At 35.5% G+C, this 12,005-nt stretch overlaps 1 protein-coding gene across 1 annotated transcript; it reads right to left on the bottom strand.

The window, feature by feature from the left end:
• Window positions 1–676: 676 nt before the first annotated feature.
• Window positions 677–7,643, bottom strand: LOC120268421. Its single transcript, XM_039275841.1, has 5 exons — window positions 7,572–7,643; window positions 7,464–7,488; window positions 1,250–1,354; window positions 1,052–1,149; window positions 677–886 (listed from the first exon to the last, which is right to left on the bottom strand). Exons 1-5 carry the CDS (start codon window positions 7,641–7,643, stop codon window positions 677–679), a joined length of 510 nt encoding a protein of 169 aa, XP_039131775.1.
• Between the last annotated feature and the right edge of the window lie 4,362 nt (window positions 7,644–12,005).

Raw genomic sequence — 12,005 nt, 5'->3', positions numbered from 1 at the left:
CTCTTTTAGTGGATTGTTTCTCCTGGCCTGGCCCCCCAGATGTAGGTAAGGTTGTGCCGAACTGGGTTATCAATTTGCTTGTCTCCTTTCTCTTGTTTTGATTGTGTGTGTTTGTTTAATTCTTGAGTGAGAATTTGAGTGTCATAGCTAATCACACACCTACCGGAACCATCAACTAATAATACGATAAATTTATTTTATTTAAATAGGAATAATACTGTAAAATTTACATTTTATTGTAATAGAAATTTAATAATTGTATAAATTTGAAAACTAAAAAGAAAAAATAAATGACACCAAGAAAATTTCGTCCGAAGTGCTGGGCCGGCACAGCTAATGGTAGGCCTTATGCGAACCTAACAAATGGGCAACTAAATCTCTGCCCAGTATAGGTATGGCGGTTAAGGTTGTATCATCTATGGGTGTTATTACTTATTTCCTCTATTTTCATGTTAATTTTTTGATAGGTCACCAGACTTTGCTCATTTTTCAGTTTGGTCACCGTACTTCAATTTATATCAAATCAATTATCCAACTTTAATTTCATTTCACCAGCAGTCACCTAGAAAAATCTGACCTCCAATTGGTGATGTGGCCACCAAAGAATCCCAATCATCCTCACCGGGGCATGTCATATGTCTCAAGCGGCACAGATGGCTCAGCAACTTATGCCTTGTCAACAAAGAAGATGCCACGTTAGCAGCATCTTCTCTGGGTGATTGCCGCCACCACTGCCAGGGTTGCCGCATTGGAGATCATAATCATCCAAAAGCTTAGAAACATTAGCCATGATCCCAACTCCGATGAATGAGATTGAGGGATCAGAAAGGAAGTCTCTGAGGATATGGAGAATAGAATCCATGTGTTGAAGTTGGAGAATGAGGCACTGTTATAAGAAATAGAGCTGGAGAGAGGCGACCAGGTTAGAGGAGCCATAGGTGAAGTTGGGGCGCCATTCATAGTCGAGGTCGATGATCAAGGTTTTGAGATTGCGAAGGCTGGGGATCAAGAATCAGAGCTAGGTGGCGATGGAGGAGCTGGAGGAGGTTACCGTCATCACGATGACTCTGCCGGCGAAGTCGATTTCATGGAAGGTGGTGGGCAGTGGAGAAGGCCTGCGAGTTCCTGTCCCCATTATGCTTCGATAAACTAGAAAAGATCTAGAAAATGAGACATTGGTTTGAGAAACAGAGCTAGATAATGGCGACTAGGTTGGAGGAGCTGGAGGTGAAGTTGAGGCGCCATTTACAGTCAAGGCCGACAATCAGGGTTTGGAGATTGCAAAGGTTGGGGATCAGGGATTGGAGCCAAGAGGCGGTGGAAGAGATGGAGGAGGTCACCGTCGTTATGATAACTTCGCTGCGCGGATGATGGTGGCCGGTAGAGAGGGCCTACGAGTTCCTGCCTATATTGTGCTTCGATGAACCAAAAAATAATGGTTTAGGGTTTGCTTGCTTCTCAAGTTGCTCAGAGAAGAAGATGCCAATATGGCATCTTGTTTGTTGACAAGACATAAGTTGCTGAGTTACTATACCACTTGAGACATATGACGTGGCCCGGTGAGGATGACTGGGATTCTCCAGTGGCCACGTCACCAATTGGGGTCAGAATTCTTTGGGTGATTGCCCGGTGAAATGAAATTAAAGTTGAATGATTGATTTGATATAAATTAAAGCACGGTGACGAAACTGAAAAATGAGCAAGGTTCGGTGACCTATCCAAAAATTAAACCCCATTTTTCGGATCTTATAATATTATAATAGGTTATGAATAAATAATAAATAAGCAGAAGAGGCCTGATTAGGCACTCAAGTGATAAAAAAACATATAATCAATGAACTTATTTGTATCACAAGAAGTAATATTTATGCATGACTATAAAACTTTGTCGCTCCCTTTGAGTCGGTTTGGAAGTGCCTTTTTTTTTTAAAATTACACAAAGGCGTCAAGGGTTCAAGGGCGGCTTAAGTTAACTTGAGTCATAAAGCAGAATTTTAGAATTAGCCCTCTAATTTATTTACTAAAAATTAAATTTTATTTAGATTTCATTCTAATAAATACCTGTTTGTTTGTCTTTTTCCGTTATTAAACTTATAATGAACAGATATATTTAAAATTTGTGAGCAAAACTCATAAAAGTTAAACGCAACATTTTAAAAACTACAAAAACTCTTATCTATAATTAAAAAAATAAATATCATATTAATTTTGGAGAAATAAATGCATAGAAAAGTCAATAATATCAAAATAGAATTTTGAACAGTTTGTTAGAAGATATGAAATTGCTTAAGTATCAAAATTAAAATATTTAATATCTTATTATGTTATTTTAAAATTTAAAAGTTAGCTAAAATTATATAACATTGGCTAAATATTAAATTAAAATATTTTTATATTATGATAATTATTCTGAACCTTTCAAAATTTTAAGTTTTTAAAATTATTATTAAAAAAATCTAAAGATGAGTCCTTAAAATAAAAATTATTATTAAAAAAATTAAAAAATGAGGTCTTAAAATATATTGGGGCCCAAAGCAATCACTTTATTGGCCTTACCCTTGAGCCGGTCCTACAAGGGATTGTCCCACAAAAAAAAAAAGAGTCAATAGACAATTAAATACAGTGGTGCACTACTTATGATGTGGTTTAACGACCTCCTAGAGATTTATAAACTCGGCCAATATCACATGAAACGATTAGAGTTCTACCTGTGCATGCCCAAATTTTAGGAACCAAGCTGTTATAGTATTTGTAAAATATTTTACAATGTATGCACAATATGCAATAGTATTGTCGACCCAAAGAGCTATTCTCAAAATATTCCACTGCACTATTATTGCAAAAGTATTGAACTATTTAAAGAAAAGCATTAAACTATTTACTTAATAAAAAGAGCATTTTTCAAAAAATAATTAAACATGCCAAAAAAGCGTTGATATAATACAGAGACATATTTTCCACTTTTTCTAATTCATTGGATAAGCTTGCAAGCAATTTGTAATTGGCTCAGGGCACTGCTCATGAACATAAAAAGCATTGGTTATATCTAAATAATTATTCCAAAATTCAAACAATTGAAACATCTATACTAGTTCAAAATTTTACAACTTCATAAACTATATAAATGCTAACGTCATAAAAAATTAATCATAAATTTATAAGAACCATATATCGTTTCCAGCCACAAACTTTTAGACAATTCAAAATTCTGGTATGCCGTTATAATTTTGTATTTACGTATGCATCCCCATAAAACATATTTATATTTACTTATATTATTTACTTATATATGCATTGTAAAAGTTTAATTCGGTTTAAAGAGCCCTACAAACAAATAAAATTTTGGTATGTAATAAAAATCCCCATACAATAATGCTAGCTTCAAATGATAGCAACAAACATTGACAAGAGTGATTCTTAATCTTGAACATATATATATATATATATATATATACTTATATATAGCATCTCCTTCAACAATGGTTATAAATATATCTAATTCTCATTATTAGGTCTGCATTTTTTCTTAGCCTTCTTCGGCGCATGGCACGTCTTTAAGATCTTCTGCGCTGCAGTATGATTAGAAAGAAGAGTTGTATTTGTAATTACGATTCAAAAAAACAAAAACTAAATCCTAATTTTATATTGGCGCAATTTTAAGATTGTGAATGCTTTGAGTTAGGGTATCCAAGATCCATCACTATTATCAGCCCTACGTAGATAACAAATAAAAATTGCAAAGAAAAAAAGGTTAAATATTTTAGTATAAATAATTGAAAACACATAACATGTAGTTAGTATGGCAAAAGAAAAACTATCGATTTTTGCATAAAAGGCAATCCTTGTTAAAGACTATATAGATAGATAATCTCAAGAGGAACAACTTTGTTATTGGAGGCAAGGATCATAAACAACTCTATTTGACTGGATAATTCAAACAAACATCATGAACCATATGAAAAACCAAAGAAAAACTTAAAAAAAAAAAAAAACATAACTCTAAAAACAACACATATATACATCTGATAAACTTCAATAATTAAAAGAAAATGGGTTAGCTGAGTCATGTTGATACGTGTCGGGCTCCAATCAACCGTACCGCTTAACCGGATTCGTGACTCGAACTTAAACCATTTCCATGATCTTTAAATCCCAGCTGTCCTTCACAAACACAATCCATGCTTTCTCCTTTTGCCTCGAATTTAAGCCACATTGCTTGATCAAAAGCATTATCACCGTCCAATCTTTCCCTCTGATCTTCCAACGGCTTCAACGAACATTCAAACACTTAAAATGACCCAGCTGCCCTTCTACTTCAAAGTAATTCCACCAGGACACTCTTGCTTCAACGCATCCCTTCTCCTTCACTTCATCTCCTCTGAAATTCACTCATCTTCAATCATTTCTAACAAAATCCCCCATGATTGAAACTGACAGACTCCCATCTCACCTCTAAATTGCCTGTGCTTTTGAACATTCAAGCACTTTGTAAAGATATCAGCAACTTGCATATTGGTAGGGCAAAAATTCAATTGAACTTTCTTCTTTACCACCAACTCTAGTATGTGATGAAATCTTACATCCACCTGCTTTGTTTGGCCATGTAGTGCAGGATTTTTAGCAATTGCAATACATGACTTATTGTCACACCAAATTTGAATTGCTGCATCATAATTCACCTCACAATCAGTCAATATTTTCTCCATCCATATACTATGACAGTAGGCTGTACTCAAAGAGATATATTCAACTTCTATAGAGGATAGGACCACTATATCTTGCTTCTTGGATGACCAACACACTGCTCCAGAACCCAAATTGAAAACAAAGCCTGATGTGTTCTTCCTATCCTGAGTATCACCACTCCAATCACTATCATAATAGCCTTCAATCACACATTCTACATTGCTGTTATATTGGATTCCAAAATCATAGGTGCTAGCAACATATCTCAGCACATGCTTTGCAGCCCTAAATTGAACTATAGTAGGTTGAGTCATATGTCTAGAGAGTAAGTTGACAGCATAAACTAAATCAGGCCCAAGTCATTTTGATTTATTTCTCACAGGCTTGCAACTATGCATACCAAACTGTCTCAATAACTCTTTGGCATATTTCTTCTGTGATACATGTACACCATGCTCATTTTGATTTATTTCTAAACCCAAAAAATACTTCATCAGGCCCAAGTCTGTCATATCAAATTCTCTCTCCATAGCTTCTTTAAATTGCTTAACAGCTTCAACAGATGACCCCAAACAAATCATATCATCCACATATATACATACTAGCAGTCTTTCTGATTGATTTTGCACCTTTTTATACAATGTATGTTCTGTCAGACTTCTATGAAACCCTTGTGTATTAAACCATGCATCAAGTCTTTCATACCATGCCCTTGGAGCTTGCTTCAGCCCATACAAAGTCTTAAACAACATGTAAACCTAATTTTCTTTACCCTGTATTACAAAGCCTTTGGGTTGAGAGACATAAATTTCTTCTTCAATCTTACCATTTAAAAAAGCAGATTTCACATCCAATTGGAAAATTGGCCACTTCCTCTGAGCACCATGAGCTAAGATCATCCTTATTGTATCCATCCTTGCTGCTGGAGCAAAAACTTCTTCATAGTCTACCCCATATTCTTGAGAATATCCTTTAGCTACAAGTCTAGCTTTATAGCTCTCTATTTCTCCACTTGGCCTCAATTTTGTTTTATACACTCATTTAACTCCAATTTCCTTCTTACCTGTTGGTAATTCACAAAGTTTCTAGGTTCCATTCTTTGAATTGAATCAATTTCTTCTATCATAGCTTGCCTCTAGTGATCTGACTTTTTAGCTTCCTCATAAGTACTAGGATATGAAACATTGAGAGCATAAGAACAACTCTCATATAATTCCTTTAAAGTCCTCACCTTTGGTGTTGGAGAATCATCAACACTAGAATCACTAGCTTGTTCAGCTTGTCTTTGTGAAGAATCACTGTCACTGCTACTGGTTGCTGCTGCATCCAAAATATCCTGATCATTTGTTCTAGAATTCCCTGTAATGATAACTTTCCTCTCCTGTAAAGTGACTATACTAGATGAGCCTTCTTTCTCTTCAAGTCACTTCCAGAACTCAGTTTCAATAAACTTTACATCTTTACTCACCAAAACTTTCACATAATCAGGCACAAAAATTTTATATGCCTTAGCATCAATATAGTAACCAAGAAAAACTCCTTTCATTGCCTTATTGTCCAATTTTTGCAAATTTTAGATAGGAACATGAACAAAGGCCACACATCCAAAAACTCTCAAGTGTGATACATTCGGTTTCACCCCAAACCATGCTTAATGTGGAGTTTTTCCTTGAACTGCATAAGTTGGTGAAACATTAGAAATATATGCAGCAATTGAAATTGCATCAGCCTAAAAACTTTTTGGCAAATCACCAGCTTTCAACATGCTTCTTGTCTTCTCCACTAGGGTCATGTTCTTCCTTTCTGCAATCCCATTCTGCTGAAGAGTATAGGGAGCAATTAATTCATGCTTAATACCTTTCTGCACATAAAAATCCTGGAATTCTTTTTACATGAACTCACCCATTTATCTATTCCAAGAATCTGTAATTTCAGTCCTGATTACCTTTCAACAAAAGACATGAACTTCTGGAAATAATTGAAGACCTCATGCTTGAACTTCAATACATAAGCCCAACACATCCTTGAGAAATTATCAACAAAGAGTAAAAAATATTTACCCCCTTCAATTGACTTAGTTTTCTTTGGCCCACACACATCAACATGAATCAGTTAAAGCTTTTGCCTTGCTCTTCAGAACTTACCAAAATTAAATGGGAACCTTGCCAATTTCCCATAGACACACTCTTCACAATAATTCATCTTCTTGACCTCAGGCAAACCGGTTACTATATTTTGTTGTGCTAATACTTGCAGCCCTTAAAAATTTAAATGCCCATATCTTCTATGCCATAACACCCCTAATTCTTCATCCTTCACTGCCATATTTACTTGAATATCATTAGAGAATTCCACTGGATAAAGATTGTTACCACTTTACTGAATATGAAATAAAATCCTTCCAGAATCTGTTGCTTGAATTATATACCCAGTCTTTCCAAACACGACATCATAACCTCCTTCAATAAACTGGCCAACACTTAGCAAATTGTGAGCCAAAGAAGGAACAAACTGAACCCCATGAATCAATTTGACTTCACCACCACATACTTGAATTGCAACAGAACCTTTGCCAAGTACATCAACCTTTTTGTCATCTCCTAGTCTAACTTTATGTCTCAGTGTTTCATGAAGATTGTGAAATAAATCTCTCCTACCTGTCATGTGACAAGGAGTCCCACTGTCCAATAACCAAATAGAAGAACTATGCATCTCCTCTCCATTATACACCATAAATAAGCTTCCATAATCACTAGCACTCAAATTGCCAGATGAACTTGAACCCTCATCTAAACTTCTACTCTGAGTAGACCAGCAATGGGATTGATAATGGCCATACTTCTTATACTTAAAGCATTGTATATTTTGTAAACCTCCTCTAGCACCTCTTTGACCATACTGTCTTTGGCCTTTACTGAATCTTCCAAAAGGTCTTGGACCTCCTCTACCACCTTCATTTGTATATTGTTGTCCTTGCTATTGTATAGCCTGTCTTTAATCACCTCATCTAGGACTACCCTCAGCTCTTCCTCTACCTCTAAAATTTCTTTCCCTTCCCCTTATTTTGTCATCTTTGAAATTATCTTGCATTACAAAGGCCTCATGTCACTCAAAAAATTAATTGAATCTTGCCTCATGAGCCTGTAAAGACCCACTCAATTCATCCAGAGACAAAAGTAGACATATCTCTTGCCTCTTCTATTGAGGTTATAGCATGCACAAACCTGGATGATAGACTCCTCATAACCTTCAAAACTACCTCCGCATCCTTCAATTCACTTCCCATACCTCTGATTTGATTCACCACTGCTAGAACTCTTGTAATGTAATGTTGTATGGTTTTATCTTCTGTCATGTGAAGTAGATCAAACTTCTGCCTTAATGTCTGCTATCTTACTGAAACCATTCGAGAAGGGTTTAATTGTCGTACAGGTCCCTATAATTATGTACTTTTTGCCTTTTTAGTCCTTCTAATATTTTTAGATACAATTAAGTCTTCATATTTGGTCGAGTTGGATCATCCTAGTCCACTCTAATATTTTTAGGTACAATTAAGTCCTTGTAATTTACACTTGTCCATCTACACTACGGACTAGAATGACCCAACTCGACTAAATATGAGGACTTAATTGACTTAATTGTACCTAAAAATATTGCAAGGACTAAAAGGGCAGAAAGTACACAATTATAGGGACTTGTACAACAATTAAACCTTCGAGAAGTCCCTTGATTTTCTTCCTTCAAGTGATCCCAGGCTTCCTTTACTGAATCAAATCTTACAATTTTATGAAGAATTGTCTCATCCACAACCTATTGCAACAGCAATAAAGCCCTTGCATCATCTTCCAATTCCTTCTCTGATGGCTTCTCCTTGCTAATCCCTTCTTCAACAGTTTTCCACAACCTCTGGGACTTAAAAAAGGTCCTCATCCTATAGCTCCAATGTTCATACCCATCTCCCTTGAAAATTGGTAGTAATGAATGAGAAATATCAGGAGTAGGAGTAGATGAAGAACTAGATGCCATCACTTCTATGCTTCACACACTTCTTACTAAAATATACCCTCAAAACAGTCGCCAGAAGCAACAAAAACACTTCACCACCAACCACAACCACAAAATTAGAAGCCCATCAGCAAACAAGCACTGATCCACTTTGTAAAACACCATCTTTACACCTTCAATATCAAACCCATAGGAAACACCCAAAATAATCATTGTAGCCACCTGGAAGCTCTAATACCACTGTTAAACACTATATAGATAGATAATCTCAAAAGGAACAACTTTGTTATTGGAAACAACTTTATTTGACAGGATAATTCAGACAAACATCATGAACCAAATGAAAAACCAGAGAAAAACTTTAAAAAAACATAACTCTAAAAACAACACATATATACATCTGATAAACTTCAGTAACTAAAAAGAAATGGGTTAGCTGAGTCATGTTGATACGTGTCAGGCTCCAATCAACCGCACCGCTTAACCGGATTCGTGCCTCGAACTTAAGCCACATTTCTTGATCAAGAGCATTATCACAGTCCAATCTTTCCCTCTAATCTTCCAACAGCTTCAATGAACATTCAAACATTTAAAATGACCCAGCTGCCCTTCTACTTCAAAGTAATTCAAGGATTTAAAAACCAGACCGGACCGACCAGTTCAACTAGGAACCGGCCGCCAGTCCGGTTCATTTATATATATTGAATCGGGTTCTGATTGAACCGATAATGAACTGTTGTCGAATCAGGAACCGGTAAACCGGTTCACCCGGACAGATCGATTTTTAAAAATAAAAAAAAAAAATTCTCTCAGTTTGAATGACTGAATGAGTGAAAAAGTCTCTCATGACTCAAGCACTACTAAGTTACGGGACTTCATCTTTCTTCATCCAAGGACCAAGGTTGCCATCAGGCCCATCACGGAAACCCCAGAGCAAGTCACACAAGTCACAACCTTCCACGGTAGCGTGGCCTTTTCCCCTCCTCTCGTAAGTCTCCTCTCCAGCTTCTCTACACCTTCGACTCCGGCTATGAGTATGAAACCTCTACACCGGTGAACCCACAAACCAGGACACCTTTTTCTATCCGAGTCATCCGATGGCCCCGACTGACCGGATCTTGCCATGTCTCCTCCAAACCAGGTCGTTTGAGTGATTTGTAATGTTGTGTTGGCAGGCGAGGAGCACCAAGCCAAGGTCTACGCACCGAGCCAAGTTCATCTACCAGTAAGGCATTGCATGTGAGTTCTTCACTTCTTTCTTTTTTTGTTCTTCAATTCTTCTCTAGTTTTTTAACTTTTTTTTTCAATTATTTTGTATTTTGTTGTTGTTTTTGTAATGGCTATTTGTAATGGTTATTTGATATTTAGAATCCATTTAGTATGTAATACAACATATTATTTATTGGTTTGACCGTAATTCTAGCAAACAAGGAGCTTTTTTGGTTTTATTAGATTCAATGATGGTTTTATTTCCTTTTTTTTTAGTTTATTTGGATAATCTTATCTTCCAAGATAAGTAGTAAATAGGATAATTATGAGTCTGAGACTCGAGGAACATATGCTTAGGAACATATTTATTTAATTAATTCAAGAAATCAGCACAAAATGGTACATATATGATATACCATGTGAAATTGCATTGTCTTGCCTGAAGGAAAAATCAAATAAACAAAACTTAAGAAATAATTAAACATGGATGCATTTAAGTAGTAATTAAACTCTCTTTCAGTGCACCAATTAGCAAAGGATGAGATTTAGAGATGTAATTTACAACCATCACCATAAAAATTTCCAAATTAATAAGTTAATTCACAAGGGATTTTAAATAATTTAATAGATATAACATTATGAGCCAATAATCATATATAATAGTTGTGATTTATTTTTAATGTTAGATTTTTCAATGATTTGTTATGGTGTGAAAAAATTTATTTGTATATTTTAATATATATTATAAATATTTATAGTATCACACAACATTCAGAGATAAATTTTATATATAAATTCATGTCAAAATAAATGTGAATTGAAAAGTTTATTACACCCATTGAGAGCGACACTCTTTGTATTAACCCAATTTTTGTCACACATCGATCTATATATAATATATAAAATTTTCTCTAGTATAATCAAAATGCCAAATGGAATTATATAACTTGATATTTTTTTGGGCTTTTATTATAGATTGTTATCCAACAAATTATTTGGTTTGGTAATGGAAGAAGGTAGCTCAAACCCGGCAAACGGAACACCATCATCAACATCGGCCCGCCTACTCAATCTTCATTTGAGCAATCTTCCCGATCGGTCCGCTCAAAATCAAATTTAGCATGGAATTATATCAGTGAATCAAGAAGCAATGATGGGAAAAAAAAATGTTCATTTGTAACTTTTGCTCCAAAGTGGTGAAAGGTGGAGGCATTCATAGAATGAAATTGCATCTTGCTGGCCAAAGGGGTGATGTAGGGCTATGTAAAAAAGTTCATGCAGAAGCTTGTTATAGATTGCAAGGAAATTTAAGGGAATTTTATGAACAAAAAGTGGCTAATGAGCGGGAGCCGGTGAATCCATTCTTGCATAGTGTGCATCCATTTGAAGGTGACATGAATGAAGACTCGGATAATGAAAGTCTCCAAGATAGTGGGCCTAGTGATTTATTAAGAAAAAGAAAAAAAACCGACATTGCATCTTATTTTTCGAGTGGTAACAAACCTGGATCACAACCCACTATTAAAGGGGCATTGCAAAGCTAAGAAAGATGGCATGAAGTGGATTTGGCTATTGCCCAATTTTTCTATGATGCATGTATCCCAATGAATGCTTCAAATTCATTTTATTTTCAACCAATGATAGATGCTATAGCATGTATGGGTTTGGGATACAAAGGTCCTACATATCATGTTTTGCGAACCAACTTGTTAGAGGAGTCAAAGAAAGAATTGCAATTACTTGTTGACACTTATCACAGTAGTTGGGAAGATTGTGGATGCACAATAATGGCAGATGGTTGGAAGGATATTTGTTAAAGGTCTTTGATCAATTTTACTTGTGTATTCCCGAAAAGGAACATCTTTCATCAAATCTGTTGATGCCTTGGACATGATTTCGGATGCTTCAACCCTTTGTAATTTATTTACAAAGATTGTGGAGATTGTTGGGTGAAAAAATGTGGTTCATGTTGTGACAGATAATGCCGCCAATTACAAAGCCACTGGGAAGATTGCTTAATGACAAGTATCCTAGTATCTTGTGGACACCATGTACAGCTCATTGTTTGAATTTGATGCTCAAAGATATTGCTAAAATTCCTCACA

This window comes from Dioscorea cayenensis, chromosome 9, assembly GCF_009730915.1.
Source record: "Dioscorea cayenensis subsp. rotundata cultivar TDr96_F1 chromosome 9, TDr96_F1_v2_PseudoChromosome.rev07_lg8_w22 25.fasta, whole genome shotgun sequence".
In the NCBI taxonomy this organism is placed as follows: Eukaryota; Viridiplantae; Streptophyta; class Magnoliopsida; order Dioscoreales; family Dioscoreaceae; genus Dioscorea; species Dioscorea cayenensis.
This window is presented reverse-complemented; position numbering and strand designations above follow the sequence as displayed.